Consider the following 20695-nt stretch of genomic DNA (forward strand, 5'->3'; position numbering starts at 1 on the left):
CTTGTTTTCGACTCGCACTACTATTCATGATTGAACAAAACTTTTGGCAGGTACTGTATGAAAAAGTATGTTTAATGAACAAGAGTCGAGAGTATAATGAGCTTTTTTCTCCCTACCTACGATTTTGCCAGCGCGCATCCTAGACATTGGAAGGGGACATCGCTAGAGAAAGTAAATGAACTATACTTAAGAGTTGGAAGGTTTATATTAGTATGAAAAACCAACACTGACGTTTAATGACGTATAGGTTCCATATAGTTCGGCGCTTTTCTAACTAAAGAACCCACTTTGATAAGGTTTCCAACATAGAGTCGAAAACTAATATAAACGTTCCAACCCTTAGGTGCCTAGTATCCAAACTAAGGGGAAGAAATGGAGAACAGATTTGGGTATTATGTTTTAGAAAAATAAAGGTTACATTTTGGGAAACTAAAATATTCCTAGTGACTTTGAGTCCAAAAGCTACTTATTCAGTCTATTACCTACATACGTATGATTATGGCAGTGGTTTCCAACCTTTTTGTACCTGCACCCCCCTTAAAAAAAATGTTGCGCATCCTTAATTTTTCTAACAATCTAATATCATAAATACTCAACTAAAATTATAATTTNTTTATTCAGAAAGCAAATCCTATTCCTGAGGGACAGAAAACATTAGTTTTGTGTGGTCATCGATGATTATTGACACGTATTCAGGACATCAACACGAGCGAAGCAGCGGGTAAAACTTACCATGAAATTTTGTACAGGGATGCATAAAAGGACATAGGGTACCTTTTATTCAGAAAGCAAATCCTATTCCTGAGGGACAGAAAACATTAGTTTTGTGTGGTCATCGATGATTATTGACACGTATTCAGGACATCAACACGAGCGAAGCAGCGGGTAAAACTTACCATGAAATTTTGTACAGGGATGCATAAAAGGACATAGGGTACCTTTTATTCAGAAAGCAAATCCTATTCCTGAGGGACAGAAAACATTAGTTTTGTGTGGTCATCGATGATTATTGACACGTATTCAGGACATCAACACGAGCGAAGCAGCGGGTAAAACTTACCATGAAATTTTGTACAGGGATGCATAAAAGGACATAGGGTACCTTTTATTCAGAAAGCAAATCCTATTCCTGAGGGACAGAAAACATTAGTTTTGTGTGGTCATCGATGATTATTGACACGTATTCAGGACATCAACACGAGCGAAGCAGCGGGTAAAACTTACCATGAAATTTTGTACAGGGATGCATAAAAGGACATAGGGTACCTTTTATTCAGAAAGCAAATCCTATTCCTGAGGGACAGAAAACATTAGTTTTGTGTGGTCATCGATGATTATTGACACGTATTCAGGACATCAACACGAGCGAAGCAGCGGGTAAAACTTACCATGAAATTTTGTACAGGGATGCATAAAAGGACATAGGGTACCTTTTATTCAGAAAGCAAATCCTATTCCTGAGGGACAGAAAACATTAGTTTTGTGTGGTCATCGATGATTATTGACACGTATTCAGGACATCAACACGAGCGAAGCAGCGGGTAAAACTTACCATGAAATTTTGTACAGGGATGCATAAAAGGACATAGGGTACCTTTTATTCAGAAAGCAAATCCTATTCCTGAGGGACAGAAAACATTAGTTTTGTGTGGTCATCGATGATTATTGACACGTATTCAGGACATCAACACGAGCGAAGCAGCGGGTAAAACTTACCATGAAATTTTGTACAGGGATGCATAAAAGGACATAGGGTACCTTTTATTCAGAAAGCAAATCCTATTCCTGAGGGACAGAAAACATTAGTTTTGTGTGGTCATCGATGATTATTGACACGTATTCAGGACATCAACACGAGCGAAGCAGCGGGTAAAACTTACCATGAAATTTTGTACAGGGATGCATAAAAGGACATAGGGTACCTTTTATTCAGAAAGCAAATCCTATTCCTGAGGGACAGAAAACATTAGTTTTGTGTGGTCATCGATGATTATTGACACGTATTCAGGACATCAACACGAGCGAAGCAGCGGGTAAAACTTACCATGAAATTTTGTACAGGGATGCATAAAAGGACATAGGGTACCTTTTATTCAGAAAGCAAATCCTATTCCTGAGGGACAGAAAACATTAGTTTTGTGTGGTCATCGATGATTATTGACACGTATTCAGGACATCAACACGAGCGAAGCAGCGGGTAAAACTTACCATGAAATTTTGTACAGGGATGCATAAAAGGACATAGGGTACCTTTTATTCAGAAAGCAAATCCTATTCCTGAGGGATAGAAAACATTAGTTTTGTGTGGTCATCGATGATTATTGACACGTATTCAGGACATCAACACGAGCTAAGCAGCGGGTAAAACTTACCATGAAATTTTGTACATACGTATGTTGTCAAGGTTTCAAAAAAGTGCATACGTGGGTACCTCTTGTCCAGAAAACAAATACAGTTCCTTAGGGATACAATAATTTGTTTTATGTGGTTGTCGATGATCTTTAAAACGCACCAACGCTAGTGAAGCCGCTGGTAAAACCTAAATAAATATGATTGAATTTAAAAGTTTGAAATGGAAGGGGCATACTTCTAGCCATTTTAGGTGATTTGTATCTGTGTTCGCTGATTATATAATTATAGTATATAATCAATGTTGCCAGATGGAAGCACAAATAATATTATTATTCGAAAGCTGTAAATCTAGGGTGGTTTTGAGGTGTCAACGGAATTATGTTGTAAATAGGGAAAAAACATCAAAAATCGTACAACAATAATAGAAAATAAGTTAAATAACCCGTTAGCCTGTCGAGGGATTTAAACAATTTATTCCCACTTGTTAAATTTAAATTAAATTAACACTCCTAATAACACCGTTCGATTTACAATTCAGCAGCCGCCGGATTCTCAGCTAACATAGCTTATCACTGTTATAGAGAAAATGAGAAATTGAAGCAATTTTTCTCTTCTTTGTATGCCGATAGTTATTGTAGAAAACGAGTGAAAGAAGAAATGTGTGTAGTTACCTGTAGCAATTTGGGATATCACCAAAGACGGTATGAATTTTTCATGTTGATATTATGACATGAGGAAACGGTTCTTTACGACTTTCCACGATACAGAAAGATTCACAAAGGGAACGTTATGCACGTGAGAGCGACTCGAGGTTTTTTGCTTCCGAATATGAGTTCCGAGTGGCCTAGTTTCGTGAATGTATCTATGCCGCACGGTCTTATAAGAGACGTTCTAGTAGCTAACGTACAAAATACTAAATGCTATCGTTATCCCACATCAAGTGTACAGTTATACTTCTTCAAATTTTTGTCAGTAAAAATTAACGTTTCTGACAAGTTATTTACAAAAACATTGGACAGAATCTTCAGTAACTTACAAAATATCTATTAAAATGTACAAAGGAGTTAAAGGGAACAACAAGGATGTACCATAATTTGTATAGAGACCCGTTGTGTATCTAAGCTTGTTTCTCAATCAAAGTATACTCTACTAGTCGCAATTCGTCCAAATTTAGATTTTATCAACGTCGACAGTCTGTAGCACTTGAAACCATTCCCACCATAACCTAATCTAAACCATTAGTACGAAGCACATAACCCTTGACACTTTTTTTTTAATTTTATAATATCGTTATTAAAAAGTCGTCAGTCCTAACATTGGCTGGACACGAACCTCCACTCTTTCCAATCCTGATCTAATTTTCTCATTTCCTTAAAACCAGAACATTACATATCCTTCATCGTCATAAGGTCGTCAGTCTTAAGTCTGTTTGGACACGCACTTCCACTCTTTCCTATCCTGAGCTAATCTTCGTATTTCCCTAAAAGTAGAACATCCCACATCCTTAACTACTTGCGAAAACTAATCTAATCCAGGTCTACCTCTACCACTCCTAACTCCCGTTTCCGCCTCTAATATGTCTCTGACTAGACCTTCATACCTGGGAAGATGTCCTGCCAACCTATCTCGCCTATTCCTTATTGACTTCCATAGAGTCCTCTATTTTCCTATTATTTCTAATACCTCTTCATTCTAACCTCTCTATCCGCGGTATCTTCATCATTCGCAGGTAACACTGGCCGCGCTCCAAACATACACCTTTAACATTCTTTTTCGAATTTCCAAATTGATCATAGAAATCACTTCCTTTTGGTAAAAGCGACTCTACTCTGACCTAATCTCTTCTATATCTCTACTGTTCCATCCATCCTGAGTTCCCTGATTTCTTAAATACCGAAAACTAGCCAGTTTTTTAATTTTTCCCCATTCTTTCTTTCTTTTTTTAAAATGTATTACTGTAAACGTCCGTTTCACCCCTTTAAGTATGGTATTTTGAAAACTCATTTCGTAGTGGATGATGAATAAGCTTTGTACAAAATTTCAAGCTTCCCGACTCGGCGGTTTGAACAGTGGATACTTTGTTCAATACATCAAACTTTCAACCGCTTTTTTACCCCATTGGGGGTGAATTTTAAAGGATCCTTGCAAAATTTTAAGACTCATGACCCAGACGTTTGGGCTTTTCGTTGATATATCAATCAGTGTATCATTTTATATACACAGATGAACCACCAAAATTGTTACAACATTTGGCCCGTAATGACATTAAACAATTAATCAAAATAAAATTCTAAAATTTCTTGCTAATTCTGCGCATTTTTTGTGAGTAATTTTTCTTCTATTAATACTTTTTTTAACTGGCGATTAAAATTGGATTCGACGCTAAAGCAAATCCTTTTAAAAAAGAACCCGAACTTATTCTTTCCTATATTTCTTCTTCTTTTCTTCCCTGTAAGTGCTTTTCACTGTCATCAACTTCGTTAATTTTAAAAGAGTTTTTTAATCAATTAAATTGTTAACTCTTTTGTTTAATATGATATTAAAGAATTTTACGTCTCTTTGTAATTATGAATAAATTACATCAAATTTTGAAAAATATACACCTACATTATGTTGAGATTTAGAATTTGGTTTTTGAAACAAAGGATAAATGTCTATTTTTAACCAAAATATAGAATTTTCATGAAGTGGTTTGTCCTTTTTACCCTTTAAAGAGTTATTAGAAAGAATAAGAGAACAGAGGACTCTAAGGAAGACGATAAAAACTAGGCGAGATAGGTTGGTATGACACCTTCTCAGGCATGAAGGTCTAGTCAGAGACATATTAGAGGCAGAAACAGGGGATTAGGAGGAGTAGAGATAGACGACTGGATGGATGTGGATTTTTCTAGTTTTGGGGAAATGCTAAGGTTAGCTCAGGATAGGAAAGGGTGGAGGTGCGTGTCCAACCAGTCTTAAGACTGACGACCTTATGATGATGATGAACTGTTCAAATGACAATTTAAGAATCTAACCAAAGTTTTTACTTCGAAGGAGCAGAGAAGAATAGCTTTCCTTCTTTTTATCCTGAGTCAGTTTCCAAAACTTATATGATAACCCGAGATAAAAATGTTCACTCTCACAGAGTCTCTGAAAGTGAGACTCGAGTCTCCGTGTATCATCGAGTCTCTGTGGTGTCGCTGAGAGAGACTTTCAAAAAAACTATTTAGCATCTCTGAACGAGAGAGATGAGTCGCTCATAAAGAGATCCTCATTTCGTATCCAGTCTCTGAACGAGAGACTCGAATCTCTCAATAAGTGGTGTCCCGATAGACATGGTTAAAATTTTCTAAGTTCAACATATTTCAGTGATCACGGTCTTTCTACGAGAGACTCGAGTCTCTTAATTTTTCAGTTTTATTCATTCAGTCTCTCGGTGAGAGACTGGAATCTCTGAATTAACAATTTTATCGTTAGAGTCTCTCATACAGAGATTGTGAGAGATCCATAAAAATAGTTAGGCAATAACTGAGAGACTATGAAAGACTGTAAGAGACGCTGTCAGAGACGCTGAAAGACTCTGAGAGACTGGAGAGAGACTGAAAATTTTTGTCTAGGAAAGCCAATCATAGATCCGCAAGTTTTAATTAGGACGTCACCTTTGAAGAGAATAAAAATGTCACTTGGAACTTTCCTAGATACGTATAATGTAATATCCTATTTCAAACTTCACCTCTTATTCCACTTTTTGTCATATAATACTTCAAAAGCATTTTGCTGCTGTACTTTTAAAAAGTACCGTTGCCCGAAGCCTTTGTTGGGTTAAAGACACACTGTTAACGAGAACAAGTCACGCCAGCAGATGCTTATACGTCACTTTTGTGGCAGGATCATAACTTACCCTTAAACTGCCTTTGTTATCCGAAAGGAAAAATAATAAAAGGAAACAAAACTTTTCTCTTCAAAACAACGTTACCAACAGTACAAACTTACAAAGTGTACATCACTGCTCTTTTCGGGAAAACTGGGGACATTATGTATCTCCGGTCTTTTATGACGGTATTATTGTCCTTCATGTCGAGGAAGAAATCTAGTTTAGAAAGTGCAGACAACATAGAATTTAATTTACAATGTATTACTGTATAGTTTCTTAATTTTCAACTGGTAGGGTACTGAAATACATTATTCAAAACATTCTATCCATTAAATAAAATAATTCGAAGTGGTCTGTATTCTGTCGAAACTGCCAGACGCGGATCGCGATTTTTGGATTTAATCAGCGCTTCGCAGACAGCTCCTACAGAACACAGACCAACTTTTACCTGCTGTCTTAACAGCGCGTTTTAGAAAATACCACAAATGGCTCGGTAAACGCCAACTGTAGTACTTTGCTACATTTTAGGATTACGTATGCTCCAACAAGGTCCCTTTAAATATATGGATATCTACTTGCTGAAACGAATCCCGGCGTAGCTAGCCTCAACGTGATAGGCACGTTACCATAATCGAATAAAATAATTCGAAGTGGTCTGTATTCTTTCGACAGAATCAAGTTTATATGTTTATTATACTGACATTAAGAGTGGCTGTAAATGTATAAATTGTGAAGCCTTATACATAGGTCAAATAGGAAGAAATATAGATGTAGGAACTAAAGAACCTTAAAAGAGGGTCCTACTCAATAAAACTACTACTACGTAAAATAATTTAAAATTGGAGGTTCACGTCCTTACTTTACTTTGTATTATTATTATTATTATAGTTTTTTGATTGTCAATTAAAAATTCACAAACAAATACTGTGTTTCTTTGATTTTAGACGATGTTAAATCGCCGAGCCTTCTCTGATGTTTTGGCGGAAACACCAAAGCACTCACGATTGAAAGAAGATGCTCGACAAATAGAATTTGTCCGCATCGGTCAAGCACTTAAATTGGAAGCGATAGTTCGAGGAGATGCTCCTACTAGTTTGGCATCTGCTGGTACGGGAAGCACGTTGCTTAGAAAATCGCCTTGGGAACCAAACTGCTTCTATCCCGTTTTCCCGCAACAAACCATTATTTGCGCGGACTCCTGGGACGATAACAAACTTGTAGTAGCCACAGAGGATGGAACTTTCGTTGTGGAAGGTAAGAAATCCTAATTCTCATAAAGGATCAATGCGTCGCCGTGTGTAGTAAGTAATCCTAACAATCAATTTTTATGATTCTGGTATAAGTTTGTTAACAATGAATATATAGGTAGACTACGTCATAGGTAAACATTACAATTTACGATAAAATCTTTTTTCCTTACTTGCATGAATACACTCCCCCTCTGATTAAACGATAAATTATTATATGAGGCTACCAAAGACGAACATGGTCGTAGAAGTTTTGCGATCCTATCTCCTTCAATCAAAACTTATGCGACAATAAAGTTAATAGGCAGACATTGTCAGACAACATCAACCTCATTTTAAGGTTACATTGACCTCTACTTGCTCATGAATTTGCCTATTCGAGCCTGTCGCTACTGCTTTGCAGAATATTTGGCATAATACAACTTCGTACTTCTTCCCCTAATATAAATTAACAGGACTAATCTAGCAATAAAAATCAATATCTTCCAATATGAAACTGAAAAATATTTATATACATTAAGTTTATTAAAGCATTGCAGAGTGTTAACTAGATATAACAGTGAGTCACATGGTGAGTAAAACAGCGTGGTTAAGAGACAAAACCAATTGTAAGCAAAACCAAACGCAGTTACTATCCGAAGCCGGCCCTGGTCGTGCATTGGCAGCGTATAGAGAAGTTGCGGTAACAATTAAGCAACTACATTGATGAAAAATGTAAACGGTGACGGTTGTGGAACGATTAATAAAGTAAATATCAACAACTTACTATACATAACAATCTCTAGACACCCATTGCGATAACAATTAATTAAATACGTAACTACTTTGTTCATCGCTGATAGTATGCAGTGCTACGATATTTAAAATATACATCGACATGGTATTAAGAATATTAAATACAAAACAAATACTTGTAGAATATGGATGCTGCAACTAATGAAATGCAGCGTTGCAATGTGGTATTTCTCTGCGTGGTCCTACCAGGGCCGGACTGGTCCTTGATTGTTGGTTGAAAACGGTGGATTTTCGGACCACTAAATGTTTACTTAGTTTTCTTGTTATATAGCACCTTATGACCTCCTGCAAGGTAGCTACTTATTTCAGAAACACCCCGTAAAAGTGTATACATTTATTATCATTAGTATACTTCGGTCTTCTCAGTTTTCACTGGTCAACTTTGAGCAAAAAAACTTCACTTAAATCTTTTTGAATGCGTTGCATTTACTGTTATTGAAATATACATATATGGAGGTATTCATCGGGAATTATGAAATATTGTAACCCTGCTTCTAATTTAAATAGAAAATGTAACTGAAAATACTTTTCAATCCTGTTTTGATATTAATACACGCGTACAGCGTTGTATTAACACGAGCTAAGGTAAGCGGTTGTACAGGGATTTCAACTATTGAGCACCGAACTATCTGCCCTTTTGTCAGCTGCGCTAGTTACTATGGCGATTACCATTAATTATGATGGTAAACACAAATGCCCCTTTCGCTTGTAAACATCTGAGATAAGGCCATAAACTCAATTCATTAAATACACACACTATGCAGGCACATTTACCTACAGTAAATTGCTGTGGTTCGTTGATTTCAAATATACGTAGATATATACTCAGAGACTTACATAAGTGTAGTATTTGGATACTTAAAGATATATATGCACACAATGTGTAGATATGTAATGGTAGAATGTGTGTCTACATACATATATCTATCACAAGGCATGCCAAAGCACTGGAATATGTATAATAGAGGGTGGTTCATAAATAGTGGGATTTAGGGCATGGAAAGCAAGCATTAAACATCACCCGGACTACTCCATACGGTAGGGCGGAAGGCCCTCTTCAGCCTTCTTTCAGGAATCGTGAGAATTGGTGGGTGGTGGTTCGGGTGTGAAAAATGAGACAGACGAAATGAAGACAGAAGAGAATGAAAGATTATCTGTGGAATATTACTGCCTCAGCATTTGCCTAAGTGGTCCAAGGAAACCACAGAAAAACTTGGGCCAAGGCAGACGGACCAGGAATTGAACCGGAGTCCTCCCGAATGCTAAGGAATGCTCTAAATCCTTAGGCCATGACGCGCCAGGGGCTTACCGTTCGACTTTGATCGAAAAAAATCTAGAAATACATAACCAAGTTTAATGGACGTTGAGGTTACGATATTGTATAAAAAAGTTTTTCAATGGTACGTACACACCACTGAAATAGTCCTTGTTAAACTGGCATTCAATTTGCAACATTACTATAATTTATGAATGCATTGTGGTTTAATTATCTTTCTCAGATGTCTAAAAATTGTAGTAATCAATTGTGTAGTTCTTTCTAAGCCACCCTGTATGTATAGATTTTCAATATACTCATATACTTACATGCTTCTGTAACAATAGAGACATCATGTCGATAATCGATATACATCTTCTAATGCTTCACATTTATATTCATTCACGGCTGCAATGTTCTGTTCTCCTTACTATAATCAAGTAGTTGTAGGGGTTGATTGAATATTTTTGATTGACGTTAACCATTATTGGATGGAACGTAAGCTATTGGTATAGTAATTGAAATACCTGGCTGGGAAGCACGTAAACAACAATTTGTGGATTAATTTTCTTGTTCAGAAACGTTGTTTGTTAATCAATAAAATTATCATCCAAATATTTTTATTACCAACTGATTCGGAAGGTAGAAGAAAATTGAGTATCTACATGATAAAATACGGGAGACAGATTCATGAAAGTAGAGCTCATTATGTTAGCATTTTATGCATTAAAAATAAGAAAAAACATCCCCAGAGACCAACACGTTGGCAAAGGGTTTTCTATAGATGTTTGTTTGTGCCTATATCAATGATCCTTGAGAAGCGTTCAACAGCTTCATAATATAAATCACATTCGTGAATACTGGTAGCACTATTTACGATTGGTATGTTTGAATTTCCAACAACAACATGTAAACAAATCTGTTTGTTGTGAGCGTCATCCATCACCTTCAGTTTATGAAAGTTATTTACTTGCAAACAAAATAAATACTCAATAAGCTTTTGCACTAATCTCATAAAGGTATTTTTTGCATGCATGCTTTAATTATACTACGTAATGGAATTAATAAATTAAAAACCAGAAATATTTTAATAATATTCTATCCTCTTTTTAAAGAAATAACAGGAATATAGAAAATAATTTAGTTTTCTCGGTAATACAAATTAATTTCACTAAGTATTATAGCAATATTAGGATCTAGCAAGGTGGAGTTACAGACAGCATTAAATAAAATGGAAGTGGTATTGACGAAACAGTATTGCATGAAAATAAATACAAGTAAAACATAAATACTGGTAAGCAAGGGAAGAAAAAGTAGGGAAAAGAAAAATTAGAACAAGTGGCCTATTTTAGGTATCTAGGAAGTCAGATAAGTCAAGACGGAAAGAGTAGTAGAGATAACGCAGGGTCGAGCCGCCTTCAATAAAAAGAAGCCACTTGCTCGCGAACGGTTAATTTAGAAATTCGAAAAAGCTTGTTAAAGGTGTATATTTGGAGCGCGGCTCTGTAAGGGTGCGAAACATAGACAGTGCCCGCGGTGGAAAAGAAAAGGTCAGAAGCGTTCAAAATGTGGTGTTACAGGCGAGTCATATAGATATACCGTGGATAAAGAAGGTTAGAAATAAAGAGGTATTAGAAAGAATAGGAGAGTAGAGGGCTCTATGAAAGTCAATAAGAAATAGGCGAAATAGGCTAGTAGGACAAAAAAAACTTTTAGGTGTTTAATTCCCACCAGGCAGTAATGCTGGTGGGCGGGCAGTCCCTCCGGACTATGCCGGAAGGTAGGGCGGAAGGCCCTCTTCAGCCTGCTTTCAGGAATCATGGGAATGGGTGAGTGGTGGTTCGGGTGAGAAAGATGAGACGGACGAAATGAAGACAGAAGAGAGTGAAAGATTATCTGTGGAATATTACTGCCCCAGCATTTGCCTAGGTGGTCCAAGGAAACCACAGAAAAACTTGGACCAAGGCAGACGGACTGACCCGGAATCGAACCGGCGTCCTCCCGAATGCTAAGCAATGGTCTAGACCTCTAGGCCATGCCGCTCAGTGCTAGTAGGACATCTTCTCAGACATGAAGGTCTAGTAAGAGACATATTAGAGGCAGAAACGGGAGTTAGGCGGGGTAGAGGTAAACCTAGATTAGATTACCGTTCGCAAACAGTTAAGGATGTGGGTTGTTATAGTTTTAGGGAAATACGAAAATTAGCGTGGGATAGGAAAGAGTGGAGGTGTCTATCCAACCAGCCGTAGGTCTGACGACCTTATGATTATGAAGCATTAACATAAGAATTTTTTATGCAGAATAAAGCTTTCGTTTAACACTGATATTTTCGAAGTAGAACCTTTTAAGCAGAAAACTGTCAAAAAAAAAATAACACAAAAATACTTTTTACGCTTTTGCTTATTGCTCTTTCAAGAATACTTGAAAAAGCTGTTAAAACTCCGTCAGTCCTGTTTCACTGTTTTCTTTTCCATAAATCGATACGGAAATTCAAAACAGACTACTAATATTAAATAAGTTGGCGGATATAGCAAAGCCGTAGTTAAAAACAATTTTGTTTGGTGGAATTTTTGAATAAGCGAAGCCACATTACGTGACACAAAAACGAACTGGTGCGTATCGCACGTTAAGTGGAAATATAATTTTAATTTACTGAAAGCATTTCCACGTGCAATATAAATTATCCGCTAAGCGGACTAGACTAATTCTACACGACGCGACACGATGCGACGAGAGAGTCCTGGAAACATATCACCTGTCGCATGAATGAGTTAACCAACACGATGCGCTTTCCTTTCTTGTTTTTTGTTTCCCCATGTATTATGTTTTTTGGGGTAATACTCTTTTAAATCCGCAAATATCACGTACAGTTTATTTCGTTATTAAATTTTCCGAAGCCTGAAGTGAAAAAAAGACGGAAGAACTATTTGGGTTTAGAAGAAATAGAAAAACGGCAGAGGCCATTCTAGCTTTACTGGTAACAATAGAGAAAACAATAGAAAAAAGAAAGAGGGCGTACATAGGGTTTGTACATTGAGAAGAAACTTTTGACAATGTTAAATGGGACTTAAAAATGTAGGGATGAGTTACAAAGATAGAAGAGTGATAGGTACTTAGTTTTATAAAGAGCAACAAGCATAGTTATAGAGCTGAGGCTGCAACGTAGAGAAGTAAATATTAGGAAGGGAATTAGACAGGGATGTACACTGTCACCATTACTTTTTAATCTATACATTTAAGACGCCATCAACATCATTAAAGACAGTACAACTGTATGGATAGATATACAGGGGCAAAACTATTAGCATCTAATAGAGGTAGAGATAGCTTTCAATAAAATGGAAGCAAGTCAGATAAGTCAGTACGGAAGGAGTAGTAGGGATATAAAGCAAAGCATAGCGCAGGATCGAGTCGCTTTCAATAAAAAGAAGTGACTTCTATGCTCGCGAACGATTAATTTAGAAATTCGGAAAAGCTTGTTAAATGTGTATGTTTGAAGTGCGGCGGTGTATGGGTGCGAAACATGGACGGTGGGCGCGGCGGAAAAGAAAAGGTTAGAAGCGTCCGAAATGTGGCGTTACAGTCTTTCAAAGTAAGTGGGGAGGGGGTATAACGGTAGAAAGAGGGCGAAAATGAACCTTCATAGTTCTTGCTTAAATATTCACGATGTTGATGCGGTTTGTAACCGTGTTACCCTTTTTATATTGAAACTATCACATCACATCAATGAGTTTCTGCTTCGTTGAATCCATGTTGTTTCGGTTGTTTGACTATTCCCGTTTATTGCATTCTGTCTGTTTTTCATTACAGGTTTCCAAGCTATACGTATGCATAACCCATCATCTATGTTTATGTTATTGAGCATGTGTTTCTATTTCAAAGGTTTCACGCCTAGCCAGGTTGTAGAAATCCAAAGACCTAACTAGGACTGCTGTGTTCTCCAAATGGATAATGCGACCTTCCTTTCTAAGTTGAAGTAATCTAATTTCTCGTTCGTGTTATTTCTTCCTTTAGGTGCACTGTGTCTTCTCAATATAGGTCTTGCTGCATTCACAAGGTATATAATAATCCCTGGCGTTAGTAGTAGATCGAGAAAATCCTCAATTGTTCGTAGTTCATCCTTAATTTTGCGCGTTGGTAGAAATGATGTTTTGATATACTTTGTTGTCTGTTAGCCTTATTGCGGCGGTATCTTAAAAGATGTATTACCTTCAGTATTTCATTGTTGATGTAAGCATTTGCTTATAGGGCCTTCCGTAGGTAGTCTGTCTCTAGTTTTTGTGCTGCGTGGTTGGAAATAGCGTTGAGATGTCTATCTGTGTGTGTACTTTTTCTATAGACACTATGAACTGATTGTCCTGGTTTTGTTCTTTTCACGACATTGTCGTGGTCTGTCTCCCCTTCTCCTGGTACGTTGAGAACGAATGTTTGGGTGTTGATTGTTGAAATGGTCTAAAAGTTCGTTCAATTGTTATCTCAAAGTGTTCCATGTAGGAATTTCCGATTAGTGGACTGAGAGGGCTTCCCATCACTTCCCCGTCGAATTGTTTGTAGAAGGGATTATTCCTTAAGAAGAAGTTAAAAGTCAGGCAGTATTCTAATACTGTTACCTCTTCTTCTGGAAACTGCGTCCGTAGTAATTCTAATGTATCTTTCACTGGTACTTTGATGAGTAATGACTCTACATCGAAACTGGCAAGGATGTCTGAGTCTTTTAGTCTGATGCTACTTAGTTTCTCTACCAAATATGTTGATGGTCTTCGGAAATTTCCACGTGTGGTGAGAATAGGTGATCGAATTGCATACGTTGGTGAGCTAGTAGAACCCACAAATGGTCGCAGCGGTATTTCTGGTTTGTGTACTTTTGGCAGCATATTCATGATGGGCGACTATCGAAGGGTTGGTTTTTTCTTCCCATTGTGGTTGCTTCACCAATGATGATGTTCTCAATTTGTGATACGGTATTATATAGTGTTTCCTGCGAAGCTTCGGACTATTTATTAGTCCTATCTAGGCATTTTGTGTTTTATTGATCATCAGCACATTTCCTATTCATATCTAAGTATCCTCGTCATGGTGTTGGCCTTGAAATATCTCTCTTAGAGTGTTTAGTGTTGCTTAAATGTTATAGTTTTAAGTTGTCCAAACTTTCTATTTAGACAATTAAATACGAAAAAAAGAGAAAAATGTACTGTTCGTTTCAAGAAGTTAGAGATATGCCCCTTCCCATTATTAGGATGCGCCGTAGCATAATTCCAAATTCAATCATATTTTTCTGCGGTGCTCATTTCTCCACCGATCATCGAGCGAGAACTAGACAAAAGTGTACAGTACCATTTGCAAAATTATTTAAACTGCCTCGTTAAAATTTAAGAATATGCTTTATTTAAAAACATATTTAGCCAAAAATAATAATAAGTGAATTAACTTAACGTTCTACACACCTATAAAACGTTTGCTTTGTTTTCTATTGTTAATTTATATACATTTTTGTTTTAAGAAATTGCTAAACATTTTCGTCTAGTACTGCACAGTTCTAGCCGATCTCCTAAGACCGCCCATCGAGAGCTCTGCTCGTTCAAGCTTGTTCCAACTATTTCTGTCTTGCTCACTCCTAGTGTGTATTCTTTCTATCTTCGCGCAGATTTCTTCAAGGTCACAATTCTAACAAATTGAAATAGACTGTACGTAATACATTTATATCTTGTCACTCGGTACACTTGTCTAATTTTTCTCTTTCGAGTTTTTATTCTCCTATTTTACTATTTCGTCTGCTCTAGTACATCAGCATTAAAACATTTCTAAGTAATGTCAACAGTCTTGTACGTAATATCATTCATAATAACAACGAAAGTTTTATATCTTGTAAATATCGTACATTAAATTAGTTCATAGACCTACAAGAAATTTACTTTCCACCGCAAATATAGACATTCTGTAAGACAAATTGTAAGGGAGAAAATAACGTAACAGCGCGGCAAAGTTGGATAAGATTGTATAAATTTCTGTTTGGCCCTGGGGGTATTATATATCACGGTTGCTGTATTTTTTAAGGGGGAATTCGTACTAACGTAAGTCGGCTACATTCGAATAAACCCTAACACATTTTATGCATATAAATGCTGAGAATCCTCGTTCACTTAAATTTCCGCTGAACAGTCAAATCAACGTTTAGTAATGATATAAAGTTTATTTTTATCTAAATAAATTCTAAGAATAACGGATAGATCATTACAAGTATTTTTATACAATATCAAACAGATACAAAGTTTATTTTTATTTAAATACATTCTAGGAATAACGGATAATAGAATTTTTGTGTAATATCAAACAGGTTTATAAAATTCAATTATCTAAATAGCATGCCTAATTAAAGTAATTACTAATTGAAATTATGAAAAAAGTTCTTCATGATTTATAGGTAACTATACAGGGTGTAACAGAAATAAGTGCCGTGTTTGCAGGAGGTGATAGAGCACTATAAAATATAAAAATTAAGTAAATGTTTATATACGAGGGTGGATTGATAAGTTTCCGGCCTAACCAAGAGATGACGCCACTAGGCCTACCTTGAGGTGACATTCTATAGTACCATCCTTGGATAGCTTGTAGCTATAGTTTCAGCCCGATCTCCTTGCTAGTGTAGGTTTGACAGCACGCTGAACAAGACGCCTCTGTGGTTTTCGTAAAAATGGAAAAGCAGGAAAATCGTGCTGTCATCAAATACTTTTATTTGAAGGGGTTAACGCCGAAGGAAATTAAAAAAGAGATGGACTCAACACTGGGGACATCCTCCCCGTCATATTCAACCGTTAAGCAGTGGGTTTCCGAGTTTAAAAAGGGTCGTGTGAGCACCTCTGATGGGCCTCGCTCAGGACGCCCCGTTGAGGTCACAACTCCAGATATGATCGAAAAAATTCATCAAATAGTGCTGGGAGACCGCAGATTGAAAGTGCGTGAGATAGCTGAGACCTGTAAGATGTCATATGAACGTGTGCAACATATTTTGCACCAACATTTGCATATGGAAAAGCTCTGTGCAAGATGGGTGCCGCGTTTGCTAACAGTCGACCAAAAATTGATTCGAAAAAACATTTCTACCGCAAATTTGTCATTGTATAAGCGTAATCCAAGCGAATTTTTGCGTCGATTCGTAACCGTTGACGAAACGTGGGTCCACCACTACACTCCTGAAACCAAAGAACAGTCTAAACAGTGGATTGGACCAGGGGAACCAACTCCAAAGAAGGCAAAAACAATTTTTTCGGCGAACAAGGTTATGGCTACTGTTTTTTGGGATGCAAGAGGTATTATATACATTGATTACCTTGCAAAGGGTAATACTATCACTGGTCAATACTACGCAGACTTATTGCAACGTTTGAGCCACGAGGTGAAAATTAAACGACCTCATCTGGCGAAGAAAAAAATCTTGTTTCATCACGATAACGCACCAGCGCACACGTCAATCGTTGCGACGGCTAAAATCAACGATCTAAAGTTTGAATTGATGCCGCACCCTCCTTACTCTCCAGACCTAGCCCCGAGTGACTATTTTCTGTTCCCTAATCTCAAAAAATGGCTTGGCGGTAAGAGATTTGCGGACAATGAAGAAGTAATCGAAGCTGTAAATGGTTATTTTGAGGAGCTTGACGAATCAGTCTATAGAGATGGCATTAATAGACTGGAACACCGCTATGAGAAATGTATCAGCCTTGGAGGAGATTATGTTGAGAAATAAAAAAAAAAAATTTTTAAAAACCTTGTTTTTCTTGGTCAGGCCGGAAACTTATCAATCCACCCTCGTATACTAAAGTTTTTCGTTTTCGAGAAGAACGTAGTTGAATGTACAGATAAGTTCATTTCCGGTCCTGGTAGAGAAAAACGTCCCGCAACGCTGCACTCAACCAGCTGGTGGCTTATTTGACTTTTTTGCCTTAATAAAATTGCAATTGTCCAGGTGATGTTTACGTAACTTACATGTTTTCTTTCTTGTGTGTTCGTACATTATTTAATTTATTTAAACATTATGTATGGTACTGAATTGTTTACGTTTATCATGGAAGTTCGATTATCGGTAATGTTTACATTCTCTATTCATGTAGCTGCAGACTTTTATCGCAATACACTATTCGATAGTCACTTATGTTGCTTTTTACAACTTTGCTGAACACATCGTGCGATTGTTTATTGTATCTAGTTTATACTTTCCACTTATTTCTGTTACACCCTGTATATTATAAATTCGTTTGTAGTCTGCATTAAAAATAGGAGTAATTTACCATATCTTTATCCTTCAGCTCAAGTAAATGTCATTATCGTATTTGTATGTGAGTTATCGTGTGGTCGAAAAGGATGGCAAATATTAATAAAGAATAGAGAGGAAAATTTTTTTGTTAGACAATAGATTTATGAGCTCAGTATGCCGGGGATAGAGGAACGATCGTGACGTGTTTGATATAATAAGTAAAAATGTAGTTAAAAAATAGTAAAAGCTGAACATTTGGTAGTCGACATAAGTGAATCTAATGCATTTAATTCTGAAAGCCATGTGGAAAAACTTTTGATGTAAGTCTTTCCTGAAATAACCTACTTTTTAATTGTAAGTACTGAAATCCAGTTCTATTTGGGGTCGTTCCAAAGGACCCTTTGTCAGTGATTTACAGATTTTCTAGTTATATTTAGAATTTTTAGCGAAATACGCACTTAGCAATTAATTGTAATATTTCGTAAAATTACTAAAACAAATTGTGCGCTGATATTTAAAAATAAACCTAATTAAAAGTGACTCACCCCTAATTATCACAACATTTTTTTCTTCAAAAGCAGTGCTATGGTAATTAAGGGTGAATTTCTTTCGATTATTTATTATTCCTCTCAAAAACTTTGTTCAAAATTAAAATTTGAGGACTTAATCCTTTTGATTATCTATAATATTTTTATGGTTCTGCACCAAAAAGTGCCTGCGAAACGTTATTATTTTAAATTTGTAAAAAAGCATTACATGAAGGAGGCACATACATACAAGAGAATTGTTTTATTTCTACATACGTCTGTTGAGTACTTATCATTAAAAACAGCTACAAGCAAACAGACAAATATTTTTTTTAATTTTTTGAATGAAAGTATCATCTTGAGGAGCTATCAAAATCACGATTTTAGACCTTTTCTATCACAAAAATGCCTTTTCGAAAGAAATTGTAAATTATACACAATTTTATCCCTACCTTGTACCTACTTAATCAACAAATAAAAATAGTTGATTATATCTACAATAGGAAGAAGTTGTAGATAAATTAGGAAATATTTTAATATACGTATAGGTATCTTAAAATAAAGAATTTGGTCTTTATGTAAGTTGAGAAACGGTCATAATTAAATGTTGCTATTATTACCATGTATACATAGTATATGATTAATATATAATTTAATTATACAGAGAATTGTTTCTTTTTTGAATATAAAATAATTATATCAAAAAAGATGAAATATCAAACTAAAGTAAAATGTCTGACCTAGCACACAAAACAAAACAGGCGCTATTATTGTTAGGTCCCTTTTTGCCAATTGATGGAACAAGTTTTCCGATTATTTTTGGGAAAACTAATTTTTAGTTTTCATAAATGTATTTATTCGTTTGTAAAAGGAAAACTAAGTTGGGAGTCGGACAGAAGATTCCTGATGAACCAATTCCCATTTACTTCTCGTTTTCTCTTTATACTTTCGTATCAATCAATGATCTTGCTCATCCCCATTCGCCATATAACAACCCCCTACCCTTTTCACTGTATGCAACTACCCGTTCACTAATGAGTTTTTGTTAAAAGATCACAACCTTCGTAGAACACACCCATACAAAATACACAGCGACCGACAGACTGGTATAATTCAATATCCTTATTATTATCCTTGTAGCAATCTTAATCACCCTGTTACTGACTAGGTACATTATTTATTCATACTGTTCTGTTAATTTTTTCGGAATCCTTTAATGTCCTTCCATAAAATAAGTCATAAGCTAAAGCCAATTGTGTGCTTCAATAAATAGTGAAATCGCTACCAAATAATTTAAACCTAATACGTACTATTTTACTGGACTAAAAGATAACTTTGTGTATTATTTGGAGTAAACAAGTAATCAGAATGTTTTGTAGACTGACCCCCTGTGCTTACAATTTATTAAAAGTTCATTTATATTTTTTGTATAACCCTGATGATATGAGTATTTAATATACCACTTAAACCTTACGAAATTTCATTAGTTTCATCCTTATGCCTGATTTGCACATCACTAAATGGTATAAAACAAAGTCGCTTTCCCGCTGTCTGTCCCTATGTATGCTTAAATCATTAAAACTACGCAACGGATTTTGATGCGGTTTTTTTTAAAAGATAGAGTGATTCAAGAGGAAGGTTTATATGTATAATACATGCATAATATAGTAGGGAAACACTGATAATTTTAGAGGTTTCTAATGTGATGTCGTAAATAAACACATTTTTTGCGCTTACATTGCAAACGCTGGCTGAACCCTACGAGATAGATCAAAATAATGTACTACAATATTGTACATCTTAAAAGGGTCTACAAAAAAGTCCGGGATGGTATATGTCTATCTCTTAGGGATAACCCACAATAACCATTTTTATCCTTTACTTTTTATGAGAAATAATGACTTATTTACGAAGCGATTGTAGGCAATACAGCATTAATTCTTATCCAATTAAGTACCTTAAATACATTGTGCATTTAATATAGATCAATATGGCCCTTTACAGCATGTAATTTAAATGAATATTTTCGAAGATATTACAGATTTAAAATGCAGGGACATAGCGGTTGCGGCGGTACCGGCCGGGAGGCCGGTTTGTATTGTCTAATGACAAAAAAACTGTGAATGTTGTATATAAAGACATTCTGTAGTATATTTAGTATGTTCAGGGGGTATCTTTTGAAGATTTCCCCTTCTCGATAATAATCTAAACAAAACAAAAATATACTTATTTAGTATCAGCATTGCACCCGTGCGAAGCTGGGGCGGGTCGCTAGTATGAAATATGTACTTATAGACATCGAGCAATGTACAATCACATCCTTCTATATCTAATTATTTTCATTTTCAATCAGAATCCCGGGTAATAAAGTCATTGATCTTTCCGTATATCTGCCAACATCGTTTTTCTCGGAAGCTA

General features: G+C 36.1%; 1 protein-coding gene across 2 annotated transcripts in view; it reads left to right on the plus strand.

Annotated features, from left to right (window-relative positions):
• LOC108743016 (GTPase-activating Rap/Ran-GAP domain-like protein 3) overlaps positions 1-20695 on the plus strand; it is a 142652-nt gene that overhangs the window by 102950 nt on the left and 19007 nt on the right. For both annotated transcript variants that reach the window (XM_025974914.1, XM_025974915.1), the window contains one exon: positions 7150-7459. In XM_025974914.1, the coding sequence (XP_025830699.1) occupies positions 7150-7459 (310 nt within the window). The remainder of the gene's footprint in view (positions 1-7149; positions 7460-20695) is intronic.

The sequence above is a fragment of the Agrilus planipennis genome, unplaced genomic scaffold, assembly GCF_000699045.2.
Source record: "Agrilus planipennis isolate EAB-ADULT unplaced genomic scaffold, Apla_2.0 scaffold19, whole genome shotgun sequence".
Lineage (NCBI taxonomy): Eukaryota > Metazoa > Arthropoda > Insecta > Coleoptera > Buprestidae > Agrilus > Agrilus planipennis.